The sequence below is a fragment of the Desmodus rotundus genome, chromosome 9 (genome assembly GCF_022682495.2).
Source record: "Desmodus rotundus isolate HL8 chromosome 9, HLdesRot8A.1, whole genome shotgun sequence".
NCBI lineage: Eukaryota > Metazoa > Chordata > Mammalia > Chiroptera > Phyllostomidae > Desmodus > Desmodus rotundus.
Window position 1 is genome coordinate 107,760,137 of NC_071395.1, and position 27,026 is coordinate 107,787,162.

Here is a 27,026-nt window from a genome sequence, read left to right on the forward strand (position 1 = left end):
AACCGCTCCCGTGTAAGGGTAGCTGGGTTTGAAGTACTCGGAGGACCTGTTGACGTGACAGGATTTTGGTTCGCCTTCCAAGGCTAGGAGAACTACAATCCCCAGCAGGCACCGCGCTGTCAGGCCGTTCCCTTCCCCCACCCTTAGTGCCTGAGCGGCTTGACCAGACAGCTGCTGCCACTGCATGCAGCAAGAGGTAGAGCTGAGGCGTTGGGAATTGCACAGACGGGCGATTGCACAGAAAGACACACGGATGTAGTCGTGTGCATAGCCCCTGGCAGCAAATAGGTCAGTTCCGCCTTTGCAAAACCTCTTTCCCGGACCATTTCCTCTCTTCCAAGGAATCCATCCTTATCCCAGTTGGGTTTCCCTCCCAGCTGCATGTCATGTGAAGACTTCTTCCCCTTTCCCTCCGTTTCCCGTCCCGAGAGGAAGGAGGGCGGCAGGCCAGGCCCTGTGTGTGGATGAAAAGGCCTCAGTCCCAGACTCAGCCCGGGCCCCAGACGTGTTTCTTGAGGCACCGACTTGTGGAGCCCAGCCTGGGGGGGAGTTAGGGGGCTGCAGTTAAGACTGAGGCCTCTGGAAAGGACCCCGTCTTGTGGGAGCCACCGAGCCAGCCCACTCTGAGTCTCTCCAGGTAGTTGCTGTACGGCCGTTGGCTTCCGAGGCAGTCTCCTCTCCCACGTTGGTTGCTGGGGAGGGGAGGACAAAGCTCAGTCCCACCTTCCCAGTAGCCAGCCTGGGCCTCGGTGGCTTCCAGGAGAACAGTACAGGGTGTGAGCCTGGCCCTGGGGCCTGAGAAGCAGGACCGGGAAGATGGCTTCTTAATCCCCATTTGGCCCCGTGCTGGCCGGAGGTGTGAAAAGCAGGGCGTGGAGGCAGCCTTCGGGGCCCTCCTTTGAAAAGGAGGGTGTGCAGGTCTGTCGGGTGCTACAAAATGGCTGCCGCTGCCTTGGTGAAAACTCCTCCGGCAGCCAGTCTTCCTGCCATTTCTCCTTTAGCACTTAGGTTTCTGTTGTTATTTAAAGCAGGTGTCACTAGTTAAAGGCATCTGCCGAGAGATTTGGAACAGACGAAGGTGGCCACTCTGAAGCAGACCAACTGTCATACAGAGTCAGCAGCAGCCCTGGAGGAGGCCAAGGTAAGCCTCGCCCTTCCAACCCCCAGTGCCCCGAACGTGGAGCCCGCCATCCGGGATCCTGGCTTCTTGTCTCGGATGTGTTGGCAGATTTGGAAAACCAGTATTTTTAAATGAGTCCCTACTATGCGCTGGGCAAGGTTCCAGGTGCTAAGTCTGTGCTGTCTCGTGACATCCCAGTAGCCCTTCACAGTAGGACTTCTTATTTCCATTTCACAGACCGTAAGGTTCTGAGAGCTGAAATACCTTTTCTAGATTCATGCTGCCAGCAAGCAGCAGATCCAGGAGCTAAACTTGGGGCCTTCTGACAACAGAACCCTGCCTGGCATTTTGTCCAGGCTGAGAACCAAGTCTGAGCAGGGAAAAGAGTCTGAAGCAGGGAAAAGAGTCTGGGCAATTGGTTCATAGTTTGGGTTGGGGTGGGGTATAGGGTATCACCCAGGACAGACGGAGAGACAAGTTGTATCAGGCCCTCGGAATGTCACCTTCTGATCCGGCAGCAGGAGCCCAAACCCTCCCATCCCACGCTCACACTCACTGCCGCCACCTTGCCCATTCTTCTCCCCTAGTCCACAACTCCCTATAGGTGACGAGGGGGCTCGGCTCCTCGGCTCCTCTGACTCACCCTACCTAGCCACTTCCAGTGTTTTCTGGATTTATTTAATTTGGACTTGATGGCAAGCCAGGGCTAGAAGATTCAGAGAGGGCAAATGACTCACCCAGGTCACACAGCTTACCTGCAGTGCATGGTCATGGTCATGGAGGGACAAGCCTGTAGGAGGGAGGCAGCACGTGGGGCCGAGGGCTGGGCTGGCTTGGGCGAGGGGAAGGGTCACTAGGGGGCATTTGCTGATGGTTGGGAGCAGGTGAATTCCAGTGCACACAAAAATAAGCCACCCTGCCTCAGAGTTCCCACGGGCAGTGGCCTGCCTCTTCCCATGTGGGGCAGATCTCTGTGTCCTGTGGCCGAAGACGCTGATGGAGACAAGGCCTGTCGCTCTTAACTGCTGATCTCCCTGCAGGTGAAGGAACAGCACGAACAACACAACACGGGCATACCTCCTTTTCCCTACAGTTCCCTTCGTGGTCTCCCAACGCATGCAGCACACCTCCAGCTCTTACAGAGCTGCGTGCGTCCCCCAGTGTGTGCCCTATGCGTGTATGGACCCATGCTCAGATGCCTCTGAGCCATGCTGTGCATTACGACACCATCTCAGTGGTGGTAGTTATTATTAGAATTCCCCAGACCACAAACTTACAGCAACTCATTCCCCACTCCCCACTCAGTACTCCCACCCCCACCATGGCAGAGATAACCAGATGCCCTGAACACACGCTCCGCAGACGGAATCCTTTGCACCTCTTAGATAAGCTCTAGAATTCTCTCAGCTGCAGACTGGAGATCGACCTTTCTTCCCCCTAGTTAGGTCCTCTTTCCTGCCCGTCATGTAGACGGATGATAGCGCCTTCTGCCTGGAATAAATGCACTCCATCTTCTGCACCCTCGAATGACAGGAGAGTCTGGTGTTCCAATATCTTTTGGATCCCCCTCTCTTATGGGCTTTATGTCATTTAATGTCTGTTTTTATTAAGCACTTACCTCGGGTCGTGCACAGGGACGCGGTGCTGAACCGAACAGACAAGACACATTCTTATAGGAGGAAGTCGGGTGGTAAATGGGAACGCACTAATGCAACGTGGGGTGCTACTTTTCACATGAGAGGGAGTCAGTGGGAAGGGGAGATTGGGGGACTACTTTAGACGGGGTCGGGGAGGGCCATTCTGAAGAGGTAACATTGGAACAAAGGAGGACGGATGAAAGAGTCAGCTATCCAAATATCTGGAAGCAGGATCAGCTACGTGATTTGTGGGGCTCAGTGCAAAGGACACTTTATTCTAAAATTATTAAGAAGTTCAAGTCCTGGCTGGCGTGGCTCAGTAGATTGAGCATCGAGAGCGCCAGCCTGTGAACCAAAGGTTACCGGTTTGATTCCCAGTCAGGTCACATGCCTGGGCCAGATCCCCAGTTGGGGGTACGTGAGAGGCAACCAATCGATGTTTCTCTCCCTCTCTTTCTCCCTCCCTTCCCCTCTCTCTGAAAATAAATGAAATCTTTCCAAAAAAAAAAAATTCAAGATAGTGACAGCAGAGCGTTAAGCAAAGCGTGGGGCCTTTCTGACGGGGAGGAGCATTGAAACGCACAGGTGAAATTTCTGCTCTCCTTGTGAGTTTGCTTGGGGCGTGTTGGGGGATAGACAGTAGACATGTAAGCAATAAATAAATAAGTGGTTGCAGAAGGGTGAGAGCTAGAGAGGGACAAGTTAGCAGGGTGTGAGAAGGTCAGTTTTAGGTGGGGATGGGGATGTGGAGGGGCATGCAATGTGTCTACCGCCAGGAAATGGCTGGCCGTGACCCATCCTTCCTCATGTTCTCTGTTTAGACCACTGGCTCTTCTGGGAGCCCAGAAACACCCCCTACGCCTCATGACCCTGGCAGTTCCCTGCCCCTGACACCCCGGATGGAGAGTCACTCAGAGGAGGAAGATCGTGGTGGCCTGGGCCAGAAAAGTAGGCGTCCCCGGGCCCAGAGCCCAAGGGGCTACTCAGTGGAGGCAGTGCTGAGCCGGAAGAAGCACCGCCGGCGGCCTTCAAAGCGCAAGCGGCACTGGCGGCCCTACCTGGAGCTGAGCTGGGCGGAGAAGCAACAGCGGGATGAGAGGCAGAGCCAGAGGGCCTCCCGGGTCCGAGAGGAGATGTTTGCCAAGGGCCAGCCTGTGGCGCCCTACAACACCACCCAGTTCCTGATGGATGACCGAGACCCTGAGGAGCCTGACCTGGATGTGCCCCAGGGGGCCTCCCACCCAGGCTCCAGTGGGGAGAGTGAAGCAGGGGACAGCGATGGGCGGGGCCAAGTTCACGGTGAGTTCCAGCAGAGGGATTTCTCAGAGGCCTACGAGCGCTACCACACAGAGAGCCTGCAGGGCCGCAGCAAGCAGGAGTTGGTGCAAGACTACCTGGATCTGGAGCGGAGGCTGTCCCAGGCCGAGGAGGAGACGAGGCGGCTGCAGCAGCTGCAGCGGTGCACCAGCCGGCAGTCCTGTCGCCTGGTTGAGGAGCTGGCTGCTGAGGTCGAGAGGCTCCGGACGGAGAACCAGCGGCTTCGGCAGGAGAATGAGATGTGGAGCCGAGAGGGCAGCCTTGGCAGGGGGGAGCCAGGCACCTAGGAGTGCCCCGCAGCCAGGTTCGCCCAAGCAGACAGTTCGTCTCACACACGCTCAGGCCGGCTGGGTCTCAAGTGGGCGGGTGGCCAGTGAAAATCACTCTCGGCTCCCTGTGCTCCCTGAGAACAGCTTAACTTCTACCTTGTCATTTCCACAGTTTGTTCTTTGATGTCATCGTATTTTTCACAAAGAAAATAAATGGTTTTGGTGAAATCAAATGTAAGTGGCTGGGATCGATTTCACTAGGTCTCTGAAATTCAAAGCACATTCATTCTAGATAGGTTTGGGACTTGGGTCTCAGTGCCCCCTTGCCCCAAGCCTGGGAGGACAGCAGACCTCTGCACTGGGGACCTGTCAAGATCTCCAGGATGGCCCTGGCCAGTGTGGCTCAGTTGGTTGGAGCACTGCCCGGTAGCCCAAGGGATGCAGGTTCGACCCCCGGTCCAGGCTCATACAGGAGGCAATCAGTCGATGCTTCTCCCTCGCATTAATGTTTGCATCTATGTTTCTCTCCCTTTCTCTCTCTCTAAGAGGAAATGGGAAAAAATGTCCTTGGGTGAATATTTCTTTAAAAAGTCTCCAGGATGGCTGAGTTCTGCTGTGTGTCAGGGACAGTCAGTCTGCTCTGAAGGTTTTATAGCGGGGGAGTGCAGAGGGGAGAGGGGTCTCAGGAGCCCCTGCGTTCACCTGGAACTTGACTTAAGATGCCAGGTCGCTGGGAGGAGCTGAGACTTGCGGAAGGCCCAAGGGTTTTCTCCCAGGCTCCCTGTATTCTCCCTGTCTTCCCCACAGTTTAGAGGGCTGGGCAAGACGAGGTCTGGGTGCCTTGTGTCTCCTTGTCCTTGACAGCCCCCGTCCCCCACATCTCTTAGCCAGGGGTTGGGCAGGAGGTTAGTCATTCATTTGCCCCCTTACCGCCTAGAAGGGCACTGACAAGGAAGCACTCAAGGGACATTTTCTCCTAATGGAAAATCAGCCCAAGAGACAGAGGGGGCAGTGAATCAATCCTTAGCAGAGCCGGTGGCCTGGCTTTTCTGGTGCCCCCTGTGCATCCTGCTCCAGCCTAGGCACCTGTGTGGTGGTTAATTCCCCTGAGGTGAGCCCCTCATTTGTGCATAAAAGCTGAATCAGCCTGGATGATGCAGGTGCTGCCAACGTGCCAGCAGGATTGGGCTCCGAAACAAAGCTCACACTTGGACCCACCCTTCTGCAGACTCCAGTCCCTCTTCCATCACCCTCCCTGGTTGGCCCACAGAGCGTCAGGCTGTGGTGCTGGAGGAGGAAGTCAGTCAAATCACCAGTGAGCCTGTGCTGACTCTGCCACCATGCACAGGGAGGGCGGAGGCCTGGCTGAGTTCCCATTCCAGGAAAGCTCACATTGACAGGCTACACGGAGCAAGAGAAGGGCCCAGGCCTGGGACCTGCTAGATGGAAATGCTGATGAAACCTGTGTGTTGCCAGGACAGCTTTCACGTCTGCCCTGCCACACCCAGGCCTCACCAGCACCTCCTACAATGAAGCCAGGTGAAAACATTCTAGGAAGGGATGGTTTTCAAGAGAAGAAAGTCTCCCTTCCCTGTAGGGTCTGCCCCCGGAACCCTGGCGGAGGATTTTAGCCCCGCTTCGAGTTACCAGCTCTGTCAGGAAGGACCAAAGAAATGATTGTCCCCACTTTGCAGGTGGGGAGGCCAAGGCTCAGAGAGGGAGTGGCCTTTTGGGCTCCAGGAATGCTGAGCTGAGGCCTGCCTTCCTCTGTGGGGTGCCAGCCAGGGATCCACAAGCCCCTGGGCAGGCTGGGCAGCCTCCCTGCTGCTGCATTCCTCAGCTGGTGCCGGAGGGAAAGGGAGGGGGAGGCCATGGGCCAGGAAGAAGGCTGTTTACCTGGAGGGGTGTGAGTGTGTGTGTGTTGTGTGTGTTAGTAACTAGAAGGGAAGGGAAGATTCCAGAGGGCTGCTGGAGTAGGGGGATGGGTGTGGGTGTTGGGGGATGGGTGTGGGGGTGTGTCAGGAGGTGGCTTGGGCCAGTGCGTCCCTGAGTAGGCAAGAGCTTCACACAGGGGAGGGGACAGGTGAGAAGTTCAGCCCTTCTTGGCCTAGAAGCTGAGGAGCCTGGAGACGGAAAAGTTGCCGGCCAGCCCTCCCCACCCCCAACACACACACACACACACACACACACACACAGGCTGAAGGGCTCTAGGTCAGGGCTGTATACAGCTGGGTTAATACCCCCAAGGCTGGTGGGGGCAGGATGGGGTAAGAAGAAACAAAGGAGAAGGGCGTGAGCTGGGATCGTGTCAGGGGGGCTGAGAGAGATTAGTGAAGAAGAGTCAGTGTCAACTCTCCCCACATCTGGTTCCCTGACCTCAGTGCCCCAGTCTCCACCCCGTGGAGCTGGGGAGTCTTCAGGCTCAGTCCTGGGGAGAGGCAGCTCAGCCACAAGCAGTGGCCAGGTCCAGGTTCATTTTGCTCCCCCTGCCCCCACCCTTTCCCTCTCCACTGCCTGGTCCTGAGGCCTGCGCGGCTCCCTACCAACCACAGTGATATAAGCTCCAACTTACAGCCCCCGCCTCCAACACACATACCCCGATCAGCAGGGAAGATGGGCTTGGACATACTCCCCTCTTTCCCCAGGCCTTTCTAGAGCAGACACCCAGTGCCTTACTTCTCTGGTGTTCATTTGCTTTCCAGGACCTTCTTAGTCACCTGGGCCAGTGCACGGAGGCCCAGAGAGGCAGATATTTCATAGGAGTGATTGCAGAAGCTTCCCACCACCCCTGTGTGCTCTAGCCTGGAGTCCTCCTTTCTTCCCCATCCAAGACTCCCCTAGCTCAGGTGGAAACTCCTGTGTTCAGTGGACAGACTCTGCCTGCAATGGGGTCAGGGAATGAGGAGAGGTAGTAGGGTGGACAGAGGAGCTGAGGGGACAGGAAGAAGTGGGGAAGGGGGTTTGAGGTGAAGTAATTCAATATGATGAAAGAGGGTGGCCAGGTCCCATTGCCTCTTGGGTGCAGGCAAGGATGACACTGTCCCTTTAAGTGGGGGTGCCAGTCAATGCCCTCCCCCAGCCAACCCAATTCGTGGGTACACTGAGCATGTGCAGGAGCTGTGCAAGCAGAGGGGAGGGAAGTGGGGGGATAGATTCCGGAGGGAACTCCTCACCCCACTACTTCCTGTAGCTGCCCCACTCTCCTTCCTGGGTCTGACAAAGGATCCGTGGTGCTCCTCCACTCCCTTCCCCCTCCCAGACCCCTGTGTGTGCTGCCCTCTAGGGGCGCTGGGGCCTGCGAGGGGTGATGGGCAGGCCCTCTCTGTCCTGGGAATTCTCAGGCAGCCCCCTTGCTGCCCAGGGGTGGCACAGGAACTCAGCCCAGTGACATCCTCACTCCCCTAGTGTAGGTGGTGGGTAATCTTCCTACTGCTTAACACGTTTGATTTCATTCCATTGGTGCCAGAGGTTTCAAAGATGCATATGCCCGTGGTGACTCTGCTCTGAAAATTAAAAACAGCTACAAAGATGAGGTCCCTGCCTCCGCCCCCAGGAGCTTCCAGTCTATAAAGTCTGAGAGGAAGCAAACAGCTCCGAGGATGAATGAAGACTGTCAGGCCCTCCTCCCGGCCCTCTGCCTTAGCGCCTCCTTCCCCTTCCCTCCCTCACTTGGCACTTGCCTGCTTTTCTTATTCCTTTACTCTCTTAGCCAGAGGGACCCTTATTTCCGATGGAGAGGAAATTCACCTTGCGTGGAATTAACCATTTTAAAATGAACAGTTCTGTGGCAGTTAGTTCCTTGACAATGTGAGCAATTGCCACTTCCATCTAGCTCCCACACTAGCACCCCAAAAGGAAACCCCACACTTATTAAGCTGCTGCTCCCCATTCCTGCCTTTCTCCAGCCCAGACAACCCCCGATCTGCCTTTTGTCTCTGTGGATTTACTTATTCTGGACATTCTGGTGGTAGAGCCAAGAGGGAAAGACTAGTCTCTTGTGGCCTGCATCAAAAAAGCACAGATCTCCCGAGGGCCTAAGTGCAGGGAGCGCCAGGCCTGTAGTCTTGAGGCCTGTGATGAGACCCACTTCCGCTTCTGACTCAGGCACCTCCTCTCCTCCTTTGTGCAAGGGCCTGGGGGCTTCAGGCCAGTCCAGGATCCTGGGCCCTCCAGGGCCTATTCCTGGCCAGGGGGCTTCTGTCTGGGATTGTGTTACCTGGCCTGAAAAATATAACATCTCCTCGGTCCTCTTGGCTCCTCCCTGCCAGGTCTAGCCAGTCAAGGTGGCCCTGGGCACATACCTTGGGGTTTGGGGTCAGAGGCATGAGATGAAGAAACTTTGGCTTAGAGAGGTTGAGAAATTTTCCCAAGGCCACACAATGCCTGTAGCAACCGGTTCTGATGGTGTTTGAGCTCTCGACCGCCTTGGCGTCTCCTGTCTTCAAGGAGATAAGTTAAGGATTTAGCCAAGCGTCAGCTGTATAGGAGGTACTGGCAAATGGAAGTGGTCATAAATTTTACTACTTTCAGGACATTGCATAATCGTTAAGTGAGTGGCTCCATTCCAGGGTGGTTTGTGGGAATCCCTCTCACCCCACCTTCCCTTATCTTTTGGAGAGAGTTTCCACTTTGCCCTCTCTCCTGGCCTCCCTAGAATGACAGCTTTTGTGGACGGGTGGAGGGGCTGCTTGGATCTGAACCTTATGGAAGGTGGGTGTGGAAAGCCTTGCTCCTTTTCCCCCAAAGAAGGGGATGTTATTTGTTGCCTTCACCTGGGGCTCAGTTCTCCCATTTCCCTATGGCTGAATGTTCACCCTGCCCCTCTCCCCCCTGCTGCCTCAAACAGGCCTTTGTGCACCCAGGGACTGGAGGGGACTGAACAGGCTTTGCCTGGAAGGGGGACAGGCTGAGCAGCTGCTCCCAGTTGGCCACCGTGAACTGGCTGCCTGTGGGCATGCACATTCCAGAAACCACCTGTCCCAGAGATCCCCCCTGGATCCCATCCAAGATGGGACGCCCAGTCAGCCCTCAAGGCCTCCTGCCTCAGCACAACCAGGGTGGGCCCCTTTCCTGCTTCGTCCTCACCCCAGTGGCTCCGAGAGGAAGCTCCCAACGAGACTAAGTTGTGAGGAGGCCACTGAGAGAGCCACATGGGCTTCCAGAGCCGACCTCTGCCTTAGCCCATCATTCCACAAAGAAGGAAGAGAAAGGGGTCTCCTTGGGTCATAATCTTCTGTGGCTCCTACTCCTTCCAGCTCCCACCCTGGGGTTCTCCTCAGGCCCACGCACCCCGGGAGGAGCCGTTGGACTCCTTTATCACAGTGTGAGGACATGGGGAAGCTGCAGAATCCCTCACAATAGCACCTGGGACCAAGCCCTGCAGCTGTTGCGGGGCTGACTCCCTCTGGGACACTGTCCTTTCTAGGTGGTAGACCTTTCTCCCTCTGCTTCTCAGTCTCAGCCTCAGCCATCTCCCTCTTGGGCCTTTGAAAAAGAGGATCTTTTTTCTCTAGGCCCCTGGTCCAATGGTTCTCACTTGGTACTCACATCAGCTGTGTTTGTAGCCATAGGCATCAACCCCTCCTTGGATGTGCCCCACTCCCAGGACCCCCCTGAACAACTACAACTTCCCTGGCCTCCCTGGGCAACGTTCCCTGACTGCCTCCCCTCCCTCCCCCTCTGGGCTCCAGATGCTTGAGGACTTTTTTGTAACCACCCAGATGGCCACACAAGTGTGGTCCCGATACTGTTGAAAAATTCTTTTTGCTGCGATTTGAAATTCCATGTTTATGATAAACTACCTTCGCATAGGCATTTGTGAGTTTTCTATTCCGCCAGTTCTCTCTCTCACTGATTGATAAAATAATCACATTAAAAAAATTATTATAGCTGCACAATGTACTTTAATATCTCATAGCTCTATTCTCTCTCCTAACCCTTCTTTTACTAAAGACTGCTGGGTAATCTTAGATTTCAAGTTTTTCTAGAGTACGTTTAAAAGCAGCTTGTTCGGATCCTCTCCCCAAAGCGTATTATTATGTTACCGGACAGGGGACCTGAGCGGGCCTGCCTAGGGCCAGCTGTAGTGTGCGGGTTCTTGACTTCGTGTAGGAAAGACTTTACAACAGGAGTCCAGGTAGCTATGAAGATGCATTTATTAAAGCTGGGGACAGTGAAACAAGAAGGGCTGAGCATGGAAGAAGCAACAGGAGAGCATAGGTGGGGCTGCCTTAGCTCACTGGGAAGTCAGAGAAAAAAGGCCTTCGGGGACAGGTTCAGGGGATCAGCCTGGGACCAGCTGCCAGCTGCCCACTGCCTTAGCATTTAGGAGGTTCATGCTTGTGGGGAAAGAAGTGGGGGAAGAAGAAGGGAAAGGAAATGGCTCAGGCTTCTCCCCAGAGGGAGAGGTCATGCACCCTGGATTCTTTGTCTTGAGGTTTTTCTCTTTTTTGCAGGCAGGAATCTTAGGGGAGTTCTCAGGGGAGGGTTCCAGTAGAACATTCTTCAGCTGTGACCTTTCAGTAGAACATTCTCCAGGTGCGCCCTTTCAGGGTCGTGGTCTCCACTGATTGGTCAGTGACAGGGCAGGGTCTTTAGTCATTGCGGCTGGTCCTGGCGTCACCCGCCCGGTTTTGCGGCTTTTCAGGGCCTGGAGCTGAAATCCAACAGAGGCCTGAGATGTTATCTCCAGGGAGGAAAGGTCAGGGGAGGAAAGGTTACCCTGGGGCTGAGGTCCTTGTTTTCCCAGTTTTGCTCCCTGTCAGGCACTTCCAGGGAGGTGGGAGGTGCTTCAACCTGGTGACCATCTGCACTTGGCTGTGAATTGCTCAGCCATTGTGTGAGCTGACTCAGTTTCCCTATTCCACTTGCCAAGGAATTTTCCTAGCTTCTTATTACCCTGCTTCATTTATATCTTTCCATGTGTGTGACGTGCTGTTGAGTGGGCTCTGACTCCTGGCAGATGAGCGCCGTCCACACTGTTCTGTCCTCGCAGCCGGGCTCAGCTCCTGTGACTCACGTCTGGGGCTTCTTTTATGGAGTCAGTCCATCTCCTAGCCGGTCTTCCTCTTTTCCTGCGGCCTTCTATTTGCCCAGCATTATTGTCTTTTCCAAAGAACCTGCCTTCTCGTGATGTGCCCGAACTAGGACAGCTTTTAGTTTAGTCATTTTTGCCTCCAGCGATGTTTCAGGCTTAATTTGCCCTAAGACCTACTTGTTCGTGTTTCTGGAGGGCCAGGGTGTTACAGAGCTCTCCTCCAAAACCATCTTTCAAATGAATAATTTTTTTCCTGTTGGTCTTCTTCACTAATTTTCACATCCCTACATAGTAATTGGGAATAGGAGGGTGCAGATGATCTTAGTTGGGTCTCTAATGACATGTCTTTGCTTTTTAGCTATGTGTAAAGATATAGTTAGCTATGCAGATGTGGACAGCAACGTAGGTATCTTGAAAGGAAGCATGTGAGAGATTTCTAGATGTTACCTAATTTGATATCTATCTTTATGTTCTTTAAATATTTTATTTATTTATTTCTAGAGAGGGGGGAAGGGAGGGAGAGAGGGAGAGAAACACCAATGTGGGGTGGCCTCTAGCACACCCCATACTGGGGACCTGGCCTGCAACCCAGGCACGTGCCCTGACTGGGAATTGAACCAGCGACACTTTGATTCGCAGGCCTGCACTCAATCCACTGAGCTACACCAGCCAGGTGATATCTATCTTTAGGCTGGATTAAATATCCTTCTAAATCTGTGCTCTGTCTCGTATTTGAAACCATTTTTAAGGTACAGTTGAATGGCACCGAGTCCATTCCCACTGTGGTGCAAACATTACGGCCACCCATCTCCAGAACGCTTTTCTTTTCACGTTTCCAAGCCTAGACTTTGTACCCATGAAACAGTAACTTCCCGGCCCCCCGCCCCCAGGACCTGGCAGCCACCGGTCTTCTTTTCCAGAAGCCTTTTGATACGATTGCGTCTCTGCTGCTTTCCATCCAGCTGGAGTGCAGGTTCTCTCTCTTTGCAGAAATCCTTTGTCTAGTATATTGTTGCTTCTCAACTTGACTGCCTATTGGAATGACCTAGGGAAGATTTTTAAAGTTCTGATGTCTGGGTGTCACCCCCAGAAATTCTGATTTAATTCTTCTAGGGTACAGCCTGGGCGCTGGAGTTTTTAAGGCTCCCCAAGGGGTGCTCCTGTGCAGCCAGGGCTGAGAACTAGAGTTCTAACTGTTCCAAATGTTCTCTCTGCCCAGCGTGTGTGGTCCGGGGTCCCACGTGTAGGTTGCCTCTCCTCTGCCCACATCCCTAGGAGGACTCCCAGATGGCATGACCTCTAGTGTGCCCCTGCCAGCCAGGGAGTCAGGGTGTTCGAGGAGCCTTGGTGGCCAGAGCCCAAGTTAAAGAGGAAGGAAGAATATCCGCCAACCAGCTGAAGGTCACACCATCTCTGGAAACTCCTGACCTCCATCCCTGGTTGTACCAGGGTCCGTGAGGAAAAGCAGGAGGCGAGACCAGAAAAATGCTGAGGGCATTTTGGAACTCTGCCTGGCAAAGACCTGTTGCTTCCCTACTGCGGCAGCACCCCCACCCCCACCCAGTGTGTGTGACGTCAGTTTCTACCCATCTTTCCAGGGGGCCTCCTAGTGGGTGATTACCTGGGCTGCCTGTTGCTGGCACCTATCTGTGTGCAAGTGCTGCGTGTGAGTCTGTGAGGTGTTTCAGAATCATATGCTGTTTTTGCTTCCTTTTCGAGTGCCTTCAATGGTCCCCTGACCCATTTCTTCTTGCTCACCCAGTGTGGAGGTAGGAAGGGAGGAGGCTCCCTGCAGGCTAGGGCAGGGAGAGTGCTCCAGAGCCATCTGGGCTTCTCCACTATGGAGATTAAGAGCACAGATTCTGCCCTGGCTGGTGTGGCTCAGTGGGTTGAGTGCCAGCCTGTGAACCAAAAAGCCACCGGTTTGATTCCCAGTCAGGGCACATGCCTGGGTTGCGGGCCAGGTCCCCAGTACGAGGCATGTGAGAGGCAACCACACATTGATGTTTCTTTCCCTCTTTCTCCCTTCCTTCCCCTCGCCAAAAATAAATAAATAAAATCTTAAAAATCTTTAAAAACAAAACAAAACACAGATTCTGGCATTGGACTACCCAGGTTCACACCCTGCCTGCTTTATTTTGCCCACTGCTGCTCCCCAGAACAGGGCAGGCACCTTCCCCATTGTCTGCCTGCACACACACTGCCTCCACCACTGTCAGAGATACCACTTCTCTGTGCGATCACCAACAGCACCATTTGTCCATCTGACGGAGGTTCACTGGGTGTGTTAGTCTTCTGGGGCGGCCCTAGCAAAGTGCCAGGGACTGGGTGGCTTCAGAGTGTGCTGCTCCACAGTTCTGGAGGCAGGGGCCTGGAATCAAAGTGTGGACAGGGCCGCGCTCCCTCCGAAACCTGTAGTGGAAGGAGCCTTCTTTGCTTGTCTTAGATTCTGGTTTGCTGGCCATCTTTGGCATTCCTTGGTTTATAGGGTTATCACTCCAATTCCCCATCTTCCCTCTCCGTGCGTTTGTTTCCATGTCAAATTTGCCCTTTTTATTTGTTTATTAAAGATTTTACTTATTTATTTTTAGAGAGGGGAAGGGAGGGAGAGAAACATCAATGTGTGAGAGAAACAACGATCAGTTGGCTCTTGCACGCCCCCAGCTAGGGACCTGCCTGGCCTGCAACCCAGGCTTGCGCTCTGACTGGGAATCGAATTGGTGACCTTTTGGTTCGCAGGCCAGCACTCAATCCACTGAGCTACTCTAGCCAGGGCAGATTTGCCCTTTTTATAAGGACATGAGTCCTATTCGATTAGAACCCACCCTTGAACTTGATTACTTATACAAAGACCCTATTTCCAAATAAGTTTACATTCTGAGGTATTGGGGGTTAGGACTTCACTATATCTATTTTTTGTTGAGGGGAATAATACAATTAGGTCCATACCATGGGGTGCCCATGCTGTGCCTGGCACTGCTCTAGGCCCTGGGGGTATGCCAGTGCGCTCAGCGGACACAGCCTCTTGGTGCCTGCCCTCTCTTGCAGTCTTTCAACCTGGAGCTCCTTATTTAACGCCAACTCTTGTTTATGAGTCACTCTCAGCTTTCATTCACATGAGTTTATTTGGATGATATGGTGAGGTCCCCATTTCACACGTAGGGAGGCTGGGTTTTGGAGAATTGAAGTGACTTGCTCAGGGTCACGTGACTGATGGGTAATAACAAGTACTAACAATATTCAGCACTTGCTAGATACCAACCCGGGCAAGCTTCACACACTTCATCTCATTCGATCCCCACAGGCATTTTTCTGGGTGAGGACTCTGAAGCCAGTTGTCCAGTGTCTTGAGGCACTGGGACTTGATCCCAGGTGGCCCGGTTTCATCGTCTCTGCTCTGGGCCACCACCACATAGCTTACTACAGTTAGACACAGCCTTGCGACTTTTTATGCTGCTCTCCGCTCTATACCTGCAAGTCCAACCTGATTCCTTAATGGGCCCTCCAGGCCCAGCAGAGAGCCACCTCTTTGTTCTATTCGTCCAACTTCTCTAAAGCTCTTTCTCCCTTCCTTCTTCCTTCCTGTCCCTCTCACTCTGGGCAGAGTTGCTTTTTCTTTTCTTTTCTTTCTTTTTTTTTTTAAGGATTTTATTTATTTATTTTTAGACAGTGGAAGGGAGGGAGAAAGAGAGGGAGAGAAACATCTATGTGTGGTTGCCTCTTGTGCTCACCCCCTACTGGGGACCTGGTCTGCAATGGAGGCCCTGACTGGGAATCGAACGGATGATACTTTGATTCACAGGCCAGTGCTCAACCCACTGAGCCACACCAGCCAGAGCCAGAGTTGCTTTTTCAAATGTTTGACTTATTCTGCAATGTCATAGACATAAAACAAGCCCCCACATACCCACCGCTCAGTTTAAGAAATAACAACACTGTTGCTATTGTTGAGGCCCCGGTCCCATGTTGCTTCCCAACGGCATTTCACACCCTAAAGGGGGACCAGACCGTGACAGTCATTTCCACGCGTCTTCAGAAACACCAAGTTGCTTTTGACTGACGGTAAGGAATTTTTGAGCTTGATTCTTTTTAAAAATGTTTTATTGATTGATTTTAGAGAGAGATAGAGAAACATTGATTTGTTATTCCACTTATTCGTACATTCATTGGTTGCTTCCTGTCTGTCGAACCCGCAACCTTGGCATATGGGGATGACGTTCTAACCAACTGAGCTACCGGCCAGGGCTGAGCTTGACTTTTGACAAGGAAACAGAGGAGGAGTTGGGGATCAAGGTGGAGGAGTACCTTGAACGGAATCTGTTTTGAAAATATATTATGATGAAATATTTCAGACACAGAAAGGCATACAGAATAATGGAATGAACCTCCTGCTTAAGAAAGAAAACATTAAAAGTATTCCCCAGGGTTTTCCTCCCTGATCGCATCCTCTCACAGTTGAACCGCCCACCTGAGTTTGGGGCTTATCGTTTGAGATGAATCTTGGGGGAGGACCAGGGATGTGCAGTCAGGTGGAGGTGGGAAAATGTGTAACTAGCAGAGAGCAGCAGGGCCAAGAGAGGAATCAGGGTGGGCAGCGCGTACTGGGCAGGGCTGGCAACCTGGGGACCAGTAGGGGAGGGGAGAGGGGGCAGTTTGGGGTGGCAGGTAAGCAGCCAGCCCCGCTTCCTGGTCATCTGTGTCACTGGAGCATCTAACACAGTGGGTGGCACAAATGGGCTTTATTCAATATTAAACCGATAAATGAGTGAACAAATAACTGTTTCAGCCTTCATTGGTGGGGGTGGGGTGCTGGCGGCAAGAGGAATAGAAAGTCTGAATGAGAGTGTTTTTGAAGAGAATCATCGTTTTATTATCCCAAGGTCTAGTACACCATCACCTTCATCGGTGTTGCCACATAGGGAGGCCTTCTTTTAATTTGTTTTGTAACTTATTGATTTTAGAGAGAAAGAGGGGAGAGAGGGAGAGAGACTGATTTGTTGTTCCACTTACCTATGCATTCATTGGTTGGTTCTTTTTATTTTTTTTTAAAGATTTTATTTTATTTATAGAGAGAGGGGAAGGGAGGGAGAAAGAGAGGGAGAGAACATCAGTGTGTGGTTGCCTCTCACGTGGCACTCACTGGGGACCTGGCCCGCAATCCAGGCATGTGTCCTAACGGGGAATTGAATCCATGACCCTTTGGTTCGCAGCCCGTGCTCAATCCACGGAGCTACACCAGCCAGGTCATTGTCTGATTCTTGTATGAACCCTGACCAGGGATGGAACCCACAACCTTGGCGTATGGGGACGCTGCTCTAATCAACTGAGCTACCTGGCCAGGGCTGAGACCTGGCTGTATTGTGTGTCAGTGAGAATGAGAAGCTGCTTTGCAGGCAGGTGTGAGATGACGGGATGGATGACCAGCGGGCTTCTCCCAGCTTCAGCCACCACCGGTGTCGTTCACCAGTGTCACTGACTCTGATTGGATGTATGCAAACAATCAGCTTCCCACGGAAGCGGGACCAATTTTTCTTCCTTGAAAACAGTCCCCAAAGCCTATGTGTCTCCTCCCGTGTGTTCATTATTTGGCTAGCTCTGCCTAGGGCTGCAGAGGCAGCCCCTCGTTTGCATTCCTAGAAGCCCCTCTCAGAGCTGGGCATGCTTCAGTGGGTTTTGAGTGGTGAGAAGAGCTTTTCTCAGAGCCTGCATTCCACGTGGGGCCTAACAAACAGATAAAAGGTGCCTGCAATTAGTGGCATCTCTTTGCAAAGAATTAATGGGCTGAAAGCTGTTTATTCTCTTGCACCAAATATGCCCTGCAATCCTGTTTGACCAAACCTTGGCTTTTCTGTCCCAGGAAGTGCACAAATACACTAATAGAAGAAAGACAAATGAATTGAGCTATTTTATAAATAGATCTTCAAGGGTTTTGGATAAAGAGTAAGTTATTAAAAGGTTTTGACAGTGTGGTTCGTAGACATTTAGGCCACCACATTCTGCATTTGCAGAGTTCTGTTTCATGAAGTCATTTCATTCCTTCTCTGTGTCCTGTAATTTAGTTCAGGTACAGAGAGTGTAGAGTGAGGCAGGGGCCTTCATCCTTGCTGCCCTTCCCCTGCCGTTGCAACTAAGGCAGCGTGGGGAGCAGGGTGTGCGGCCTGCCCTGGACTTGGGATTTGGCATGGGAAGACCTAACGTGCAACCCTGGCTCTGCTGCATTTACTGGCGGAGTGATCTTTACTCACCACACATTTGTTGAGTACCAGGCACTAAGCTGGTGCTGGAAAAGCAAAGATGAAAGACCCAATTTCTCTTCTATAACTTTTTTTAAAAAGGTTTTATTTATTTATCTTTAGAGAGAAGGGAAGAGCACTCGATTGAACTGGGTCTTTGGAGAAGTCAGCTTAGAACAACAGCGCCCGTCTCCAGTGGTCCTCCTCAGGATTTAAGGTGCTGGCATTAGGTAAAGTTGTGGTGCCCTGCACAGAGCTGGTGCTCAGTGAGGGGTTGTTGAAAAAATTAGTGAACATATAGAAATGGGATGCCCTGGCTGGTGTGGCTCAGTGGATTGAGCACCAGCCCGTGAACTGAAAAGATGTGGGTTCGATTCCCAGTCAGGGCGCATGCCTGGGTTGTGGGCTAGTTCCCCAGCTGGGGATGCAGGAGAGACACATTGATGTTTGTCTCCCTCCCTTTCTCCCTTCCTTCCCCTCATAAATAAAATCTTAAAAAAAAGAAAGAAAGAAGGAAATGGGAGAACTGCATACAATTATGGCCCTTCCTGGAGCCAGGGGGATGGACAGACTGACCTTTCATGCTGAGTCTGGGAGGGCCAGGTGTGAGCTGGACTAGAGGGCCAGCTCCACCCTCCCAGGGAGGGAAGATGGCCCCACCCCAGCCCACTCTACGGCAGAGGGGCTGTGAGACCAACTCCTTTCTACACAGAGAGACATAGTATCACAGGGCATCCCCCCACCCCCTTCAGTGCACTTTTCGCCCTGTCTCCATCCTGATCCCTGGACCCAGCAGAAAGGACAGGAATCTGGGAGCAACCAGTTTTAGAGAAGGGCCCAAGCAGGCTGGGGAGGGGCAGAGGTGTGTGTTTGTTTTGAAGGCCTGGTGCAGCTCAAGAAGTTTAGAGAGGAGGAGGAGGAGGGGAGGGGGGGAAGGGGAGGAGGAGGGAGAGGAGGAGTAAAGGGGGCGGGAAAGAAAAGGGGAGGATTTCTATGCTACTCTGACGAAAGGGCCAAGGACTGAGGCCTCTTCCTGCTTATGCTCTCCCCTCCTCCACCAGGCGTCAGGCAAGGGAGTTGCCTTGGGGTATCCAAGATAAGGGATGGAGTGCGGAAAAGCTGAGGGCCTGGGAATGGGAATCTGGACCCAGGCAAGGATGAGCTAGGATGCTGACCCTGGTGGGCTGGGTTCTGAAAGACACCCCAGTAGCCCGGCCGAACAGTTCCAATTTCCAGGGAGCCTCGGCCGAGCTCCGCCAGAGCTGGCTCAACAGCGGCACCTGCTGGCCAGGGTTCTCCCTGTGGGGCGGGGCGGGGCGGGGCTCCCCGCCATCCCCCCACCCCCTCCCCGCACCGGGCCAGAGGAGCCCAGCGGGTGAATCACTTCGGTGGCCGCTGCAGCTGCCAGATCAGAAAATGTCGGTGGCCTAGGAATGTTCCCAAGCGGTGGGCCTCGGCCCTTCCGGTCGCCACCTGTTTCCCTAATTTTGCCCTGTATGCCCAGGACAGTGACCGATGGTCTGCCCTGGGCCAGTCCGGGGCCAGCGCTGGGGGAAAAGAGCAGGAATCAAGGTCCCCAAGCTCAGGAGGTTCTTAGTCTGGATAGAGTTATTTTTCTTTTTCTTTTAAATTTTATTTGGAAAAAAAAAAAGATTACAGAAGAGTTACAAAAATGATGCAGAGATCTTCCATATACCCCTTACCCAGATTCAACGCTTGTTAAAATTTTGTCCCATTTGCGCTCTTTCTCTGTACTTTAAAATAAACAACACATAAGTATGTATTTTTTCCTGATCTGAGGGGACGTGGCAACCGTCATGCCCTGTAGCAGTAAATACTTTAGTGGGTGTTTCCTAAGAACAAGGACACTGTCTTGCGTAAGCGCAGTCCATTTGTCAACTTCGGGGAATTTAACATTGATACAATACCTTTATGGAACCTGGCCACATTCCAGTCTTCTCGTTGACTCAGTGAGGGTCTTTTAGGAGTACTTTTTCCTTCTGATGTAGCATTCAGCCCAGGATCACAGTTTGCATTTAATTATTATGTTTCTCGAGGCTTCTTTAATCTGGAGCAACTCATCTGTTTCATCTTTCATGATGTTTTTTTCAGAGTAGAGACCCCCTTTTATTCTTTTTTTAGTCTTCACCTGAGGACATTTTTTTTTCCCCATCACTTCTAGAGAGAGAGAGAGAGAAATCCATCTGTTGCCTCCGATAGGCCCTCAGACAGGGGACTGAACCCACAGCCTAGGCATGTGCCCTGACTGGGAACTGACCCTGCAACCTTTTGGTTACAGGACGAGGCTCCAACCAGCTGAGCCACAGCAGCCAGGGCCCTTCTTTAGTCTCTTGAGTGCTCCAGGTTTTGGGTTTGCCTGGCGTGTCTTTACACATAGATTCAGGCTATACATCTTTGGTGGGGATATTGCATAAGTGACATTATGTTCTTGGGGTGAGATTCTTCACCTTAAGGGTTCATGGGACTCCTGAACCTCTAAGGATTAATCCCTGAGTTTTCTGCAAAAACTTTAGTCAGATTTTCAACACAGGTTATGAATAGCACCATTTCTCTCTGCTGGTGGCCAGCTTAGGCTCTGCCTCTCAGTTTTTCCCCTTCTCTTCTTCCTGCCACCAAACTTGCCATTGAAATTCAGCAGCTCCTGCTGAAAGCATTAGTCTTTTTGGACGCCACTAGGGACAGCCTAATTGCCCAACTCAGTCATCTTCAGAGTCCTTACCCTCTTGACCTCCTCTCAGAGCATGGAGCTGGCCCTTCTCCCTGAAACCTCCTGGGGCCAGGCTGCTCCCCCAGTCTCCGCTCATCCTCCCTTACCAGCAAATGACTGGATGCTGCCTGGTGCCCACTGGCTGCTCTGGGAGTGCCTTGCAGGAGGTGGTTTGTCCAGGAAAAGCCGCGGGTCCTGGTTTTTCTTTTGGTCTCCCCACACCTGAGTGGAGACATCCTCCCAGTTCCTGCCCTCAGATGGGGCAGCCTTCTAGTGGCTTCCACATCCCCTCTCTCCTTCACCAACTTAGGAGGGCCGTCTTAATCTCCACCCTCCTGTTGGGCCTGGCCTAAGTGGATACCCCTCAGACCCCAGGGGTCACAACTGGAATGGTTTACTTCTTCCTCAGCCTGTAATTCTTCCTTCATCCTCGTCCCCGTTGTGACCTACCATCTCTCTGTCACCTGCACTCCAAACATGAGCTATTTTTCACCCTTACATCAAAGCCTTGTCTTCCCTTTCAAAGATCACGCCCTTCTTTCCCTCTGCTTCTCTTTCCTGGCCTGTGTTTTGTTTTGAAATCCCTAAGTGGTCTTCAGTTCTTCTTTCTGACACCCTCAGTTGACCGTGGCCCTCCTGCCCCCTCACCCTGTCAGTCACCAGGCTCAAGTCTCATATACTTACCTACCATGTCTGCCAGGACCTTGAGGATTGGGCCTTGGATGCTTCCAGACTCCCACCCTGTCCCTCTAGTCCCACGCCCCTTGTTCCAGTCATTCCAAATCTGTCGTGTTTCTCTTTAGCAGGTCATTGCTGCTGGACCTTTGCACATGCTGTTCTTTCTGTTTGAACGGCCATTCATATTCGTTTCCCCACTCCCTTCTACTAATCTGGTCAAATCCTCAAATGTGCTCCGCTCCATGAAGCCTTCCTGACATCCTCAGGTAGCTCTGGCTTTACATCTGAGCAAGAGGGGCCTGGGGCTGGCCTCCCGTAGCTGTAGCTGCCCCACAGGGCAGCGAGCCCACCAGAAGCCCTGGCTCACTCCCTCGACCAGTGCTGCCCAGTAGAACTTTCTACAATAACAGAAATGTTCTCTATTCGCACCGTCCAGTATGGCAGCCAGTAGCCACCAGCCACTATGGCTATTGAGCACTTGAAATGTGGCTCAGTGGGAATGAAACTGAATTTTAAATTTTGTTCAATTTTAAATAGTTTAAATCAAAATTTAAATAGCTAAATAGCTACATGCGACTAGTGGCTGCCCTACTGGACAGCACAGGACTTGATCGTGCCTTGGGTACCTGGGATTTCAAGGTCCCCTGCCCAGGGCCTGCGCAGGCTGTGTCCCAGGTTTATTCTCCTACGGGCAGACTGCAGCTGGTATGCATAGGCCTAGGGGTACAGGTGGGTAAGTGTGCGCTTCTGTGATGTGGATAGAGCATGGATAGTGGCTGGGTGTGTGTCCGTGCACATGTGCGTGCGTGTATGAGACTGTGGCCCCTCTTAGGGATGGAGCTGGGGGTGGGGGAAAAGGGGGTGCAGTTCCTGAACTGTCGTGTTCCAGTACAGAGTCCTAGAACTTTTTATTTGAACTTGGCTTTCTGGGTCCTCTTGAAGGTATATCTGCCAGAGTAAGGATAGACTTTGTCTTTGTGGGTATGACTTACAACTTTTAAATATTTAGGTGAATTGTAAGTTGGGCTCCAGCTGACTTCTAGCCTTGGGCCCACGAATGTGAGGAGTGGGGCTGGAGGTAGTTTCTCCACCCGTGGCCCCTGTGGCACCGCGAACCTCCCCTCATGCCCACATTCTAGGCTGTGAGTTTTTCCCTACGGGCTCGAGGCTGATTCCTCTGTATTTCCCCAGGGCCCGGAAGGCTGTGGGCCCAGCATGAACTGTTACTAGGTAATGAGCAAAGAGGTTCAGCTGCTAGCTCCAAGCCTTGCCCTGATCACGGTGTTCGTCACGGTGGCTCTGGGTTGGCTGGCTGTCCAGGAGGGAGTCCCTCGTCACCCAGGGCCAGTAGGGAGAGCTGGGCCCCCCCATGCCTGGGTTCTTGTCTCTGCTCTGCCATTTTCTTGACCTTGGACAAGTCACTTAACCTTTCTGAACCTGGGTTGCCTCATCTGTAAGAAAATGGAGTTAATAACACCAACCTCAGCTCGTTACCACGAGGATCAGACTGCACGAGACTCTCACAGGCACAACGCCTGGGATCTAGCAGGCTCTTCCATAAACGCGCCTTCCGTCAGCATTCATTAAATACCTACTGTGTGCCGGCACCTATGCTCTGTTCTCCTTTGCCTGTGCCCCTATTGCAGAGGATAGGCCTGGGTACTCTCAGGGGCTCCCGCAGCCCACCCTCTCCTCTCAGCTCTGCAGCTCTGGGCTCCTGGGAGCCCCATGTAGTTGGCCCCTGGTTGGACGAGACTCATTTACCCTACTCTGTGTGGGCTTCAGGGCCCTGAAAGGGAAGACCGTGGTTTTCACTTCTGGCTGGGTTAACAGAGCTGATTGAGAAGGACAGACGGACAGGCAGACCAATGGAGGTAACAGCTGCTGCTCGTGGCCTCTCGGCTCAGCCAGACACCCCAGAGCTTGAGAGGGGACCAAATGCCTCCTGGGCAGAATGTTGAGATATTACGACAGCTTACCCTGAAGTTCCGATTTAGTGTAACCACAGAGCTCGTCCCCACCTCCCTCGGCTGTCCCCTCAAGGTCAGACAAAAGCGAGACGGCCAACTTGGCTGTGAGTCCGGCTGTGCCATTTTCTAACTGGGTGACTTGGGTCACCTCATCATTAGCAGCCTCCATGGCCTCACTAGGAGAATGGGGCCCGAACGACCCCCAACTCACAGGGTCGTAGCTCATCCTTTGGGTTCCCCCTTCCCAGTCTGTTACCCAAACCCAGTCCTTCAGTCTTTACCCCTTTGACCTCAGAACTGATTGCTGCCGAGTCTGTCTTACAGGCACTCCTCCCACCCCCCACAGGCTATCGGGGCATCTTCATCACCACCATCATCATCTTCATCATCGTCATCGCCACCACTCCCACTTTAGGGCACTATGTGCTAAGAACTTTATACACAGCATTTTTTCATATCCTATTCTGGATATTTTCTAATTTGTATTGGGAATTCTTCAACCCGTGAGTTTTCAGAAGTGCGTTTCAACATTTTCAAATGCCTGGGGTTGTCTTTTTGATTATTAGTTTCTGTTTAATTCTATTGCTGTCAGATAATGAGGTCTGCATGATTAAAAACAACACTGGTTCACATTTGCCTTATGGTCTGATGTGGTCACTTTTGTAATGTGTGCCTGAGAACAAGAAGGTGTTTGTCCATTATGACTAGAGTATTCAAAATACTCAACTGGATTAAGCTTGTCAATTGTATTGTTTAAATCTTCTATAATACATTCTGACTGAATTTTTTTTTATCCGTTTAAACTGCCAGTTCCAGAGGGAGGAGACTGAAATCCCTTTGCATTGGTGGACTTGCCTATTTTTCCCACTATTTCTGATTTAGTGATTTAGTTCTGAAGTCATGTCATTGGGTGCGAACAACTGCAAGTGGTCATCTCTTCCTGAAAAGTCGAGGCAGGGAAGAGCCCTGCCATCTCTGTTTGTGGATGGATTTTTTTTTCTCACGTTTACCCAAGGAGATCCCCTTTGGGCACCCTTGACTTTGGTGAGGGGCAGGCTGTCTTCGATCCAACCTCCTTCCATCTGAAGAGCTGGGCTTTGCCTCGTGCCTGTCTGGGTCTGTGCATTTGGGAGTTTTTCTTTCTGTGCCAGCTCAGCCTTGCACTGAAAATAACACACACATTTTGTCTTTTGTCTAGCATTTTTAGCTGTTTTGTATCAGAAGGGTTTCTCTGGAAATAGAGTCCACCTTATTGCTAGAAATAAAAGCTTCTCCTAAGCATTTTACATGAAATTTTATTTACTATTAAAAACAGTTCTGTAATATCTTATACCAATTTTTTCAGAATAAGAAACCTGAAGAAGGGGCTTTTTTGGCTGGGTTTGGATGCTGGCTCTGACACTGATCAGCCGCGTGGCCTTGGTAGATAGGTCACTCGAGTGGGCACTGAGGTCAGGGAGCACAGCAACATGGTCTGCCTTGCAGGGCTGATGTCCAGCTGCGAAGGACACGTGGAAAGTGCCTGCCTCTGCCCCTGCTCGGTGCTGGTGCTTGGAAGACCATTGGTGTCTACAGGGAAGGGACATGTGCCTGGTGCTAGGGACATGTCCTCTCTTCACTGAGAGGTGTCGACAAGGATAGTTCAAGCATCTGCTTGAGGGCTACCAGGGAGGCCATAAAAGGCACACCTCCTCACGAGGCACCTCCCATGAGATTCTGATTCGGATGCATGGCCAGGTTTGGGGCACTGTGTCACCCGAGGTGTAGTCACAAAGAGTTGTCCACGCCATTCCCCTGGGCTGCCCTCTGGTGGGCTACAGAAAGGAGGTGTAGTGGGGTTCCTGCCTTCATCTACCACAAGCTGCCAGGAAGAGGGATAGCGCAGACCTCCTTGGTTAGACAGCCAGCAGCTTGCTTTTATCTTACTTTAGCTTTCGAATGGGTAACACATGCATATGGTTGGAAAATCACAGTGGTATGGGAAGAAATGGGCTGAGCAGTCTCGGTCCCACTGCCGCCTTGTCCACCCTCTTTCCCCAGCACCTCATAGGTTTCCACTTTCACTACTTCCTCTATGCAAAGTGAGGCAAATGTAAATACTTATTCTTATTTTCACCTCCTTTTATACACAGTGCAGAGATGAGGCCCATTTCTGGGATGCAGGAGAACAACTGAATGTGAGCTGTCCTAGGAATGCCAGGCCTCCGACCTTAGATCTTGAAATCTGGAAGGCTCCTGCAAGCGGAGGACTTTCAGGTTTAGGGCTGAGGGTTGACCAGGGCCTGGAAATAAGCATGACCCTTAAGCACAGGCTTCCTGCTTAAACCTGACCATCTATTCTCCCTCCTCTGGGCCTGCCAACATGCAGCCCTGTTCTCTTTCGTTCAATATTTAAGTCCTGTGCGGGGGATGCAGGGATGGAAAAGACCACACAGTTTCTGCCTTGCAGAAAGAAAGAGACAGATCCTCACTTGCCTTGTGACAAAGACTTTCAAAGAGGCCTCACCAAAGATCAAAAGACCTGCTAGTGCCCTCTGTTAGTGGGGGTGGGGGGAAACAGGCCATCTCATCTGTGGCTGGGGGCTGCAAATCCGTGAAAACTTCTTGGAGGGCAATTCCATGAAAACCTTTCCAAAATGTAAAAAAAAAAAGCTCATAACCTTTGACCCAGCAATGCCATGTTTATCCATTTGTCTTACAGATACACCCATAAGTGCAAACACATATATGAGCTGAGGTAGGTTCGGCAGGCAGCGGGGTTCCACTAGGAGGGGGAGAGGAAGTCAACAGTGACCCAGCCACGTGCTGGGGGACTGCGCAGACTGCGTAAAGGCAGATAGATTTTCAAGGGAAAATAGAAGGTGCTGCACAGTGTGGACCATGTGCTATCACTGTGTCAAACACAGACACACACACTGCTTGTATACACCCAAACTGTCTCTGGAAAGATGCATTAAAACTGTTTTTCTTTTTAACTGTGCACATGCATTACCTTCTATTTTTATTTTTAAATAGGCATTGGCTGAGTAATGGTAGGCAGGAAGGAGATTCCTGGGGACACCTTCTCAGTTACCTAACCTTTGTAGTTACCCAGTGACTGCACAATCCCTGCATTGGAGGTGACAAGGCGACAACAGTCCAGAAATGTCACCCACTGGACTCCATCTTCACCACTGGAAGCCTCGCCCTATCTTGGCTGTCATACTGCCTGTGCCCAGCAGGGGGAAGCACAGACCCACCAAAGCATTGGTTCCAAACTTCACCAAGCATCCCTTCTAGGATTTCCTCCTCTGTGGACCCCCATTGGTAAGATATGCTCTGCCAAGCCAACCAAATTTCTTAGGTAATAATTGACTAAATCCTCCCCCTCCTTTTTTTTTTGTGTAACTCACAGTTCTGATCAGCACAAGGGAGAGACAGTTTAGGCCTGTCGGGCTAGATGTGTCCACATGGAGATGGACAATCAGGTCCTGCTTAGCTTGGCCTGGTTTCCACCCACCAGGGGTGAGGCGCGGTTGGCAATGGCCTGAGCACCCCCCAGGTGTTGAGGGCGCAGGCTGGCGACTGTGTATCAGAGGCTCCCTACACCGCTCAGATTTTTAGCTGCGGGCAGAACTCCTGCCTTTCTCTAGAGGAAGGAAGCATGAACACCTGGTACCGCAGGCTTGACTGGCGGCAGCCACCATCCCAGACGTGTTTAGAGTCTGTCCCTTGCTAGGCTGTGAGCAGTCCAGGGACAGGGACTCTTCTCATCCGCCACAGAACCTCCAGGAGTGAGCACAGTGCTGGGCACACAGCTGGTGCTAAGTAAAATTTGTTGTTAAATGGAAAGAGACAGCCATGGACGAGATCAGGGACCAACTTCTTTAAAAGAAAGAAAGGGGGGTGGGGAAAGAGGTGCTAGCTGGTCTCAAGGGCAAGAACCCAAGGGCAAGATGCTGGTCTGTTGCAGATGCTAGGCTGGAGGTGAGGGCAGTGGACGCAGAATGGATCACCTTCTTTGCCTGCCCAAGGAAAATTCTGCTTAGTCTTGCCTTA

The 27,026-nt window shown here is 52.1% G+C and overlaps 1 protein-coding gene across 4 annotated transcripts; it reads left to right on the forward strand.

The window, feature by feature from the left end:
- The first annotated feature begins 127 nt into the window (after positions 1 to 127).
- On the forward strand, positions 128 to 4,570 carry HEXIM2 (HEXIM P-TEFb complex subunit 2). 4 transcript variants are annotated; one of them, XM_024553994.4, is made up of 3 exons: positions 128 to 288; positions 1,029 to 1,141; positions 3,579 to 4,570. In XM_024553994.4, the coding sequence occupies exon 3, from the start codon at positions 3,657 to 3,659 to the stop codon at positions 4,359 to 4,361; it is 705 nt and encodes a 234-aa protein (XP_024409762.3). In that variant the 5' UTR covers positions 128 to 288; positions 1,029 to 1,141; positions 3,579 to 3,656; the 3' UTR covers positions 4,362 to 4,570. The 4 variants fall into 4 exon arrangements, with proteins under 4 accessions (XP_024409762.3, XP_071075502.1, XP_071075504.1 ...); XM_071219401.1 differs by having other exon boundaries at positions 1,032 to 1,141; XM_071219403.1 differs by lacking the exon at positions 128 to 288 and adding an exon at positions 530 to 637 and having other exon boundaries at positions 1,032 to 1,141.
- The last annotated feature ends 22,456 nt before the right edge of the window (positions 4,571 to 27,026 follow it).

Coding starts and splice junctions, on each gene's coding strand:
- HEXIM2 (XM_024553994.4), top strand. CDS start 3,657: ATGGAGAGTCACTCAGAGGAGGAAGATCGTGGTGGCCTGGGCCAGAAA.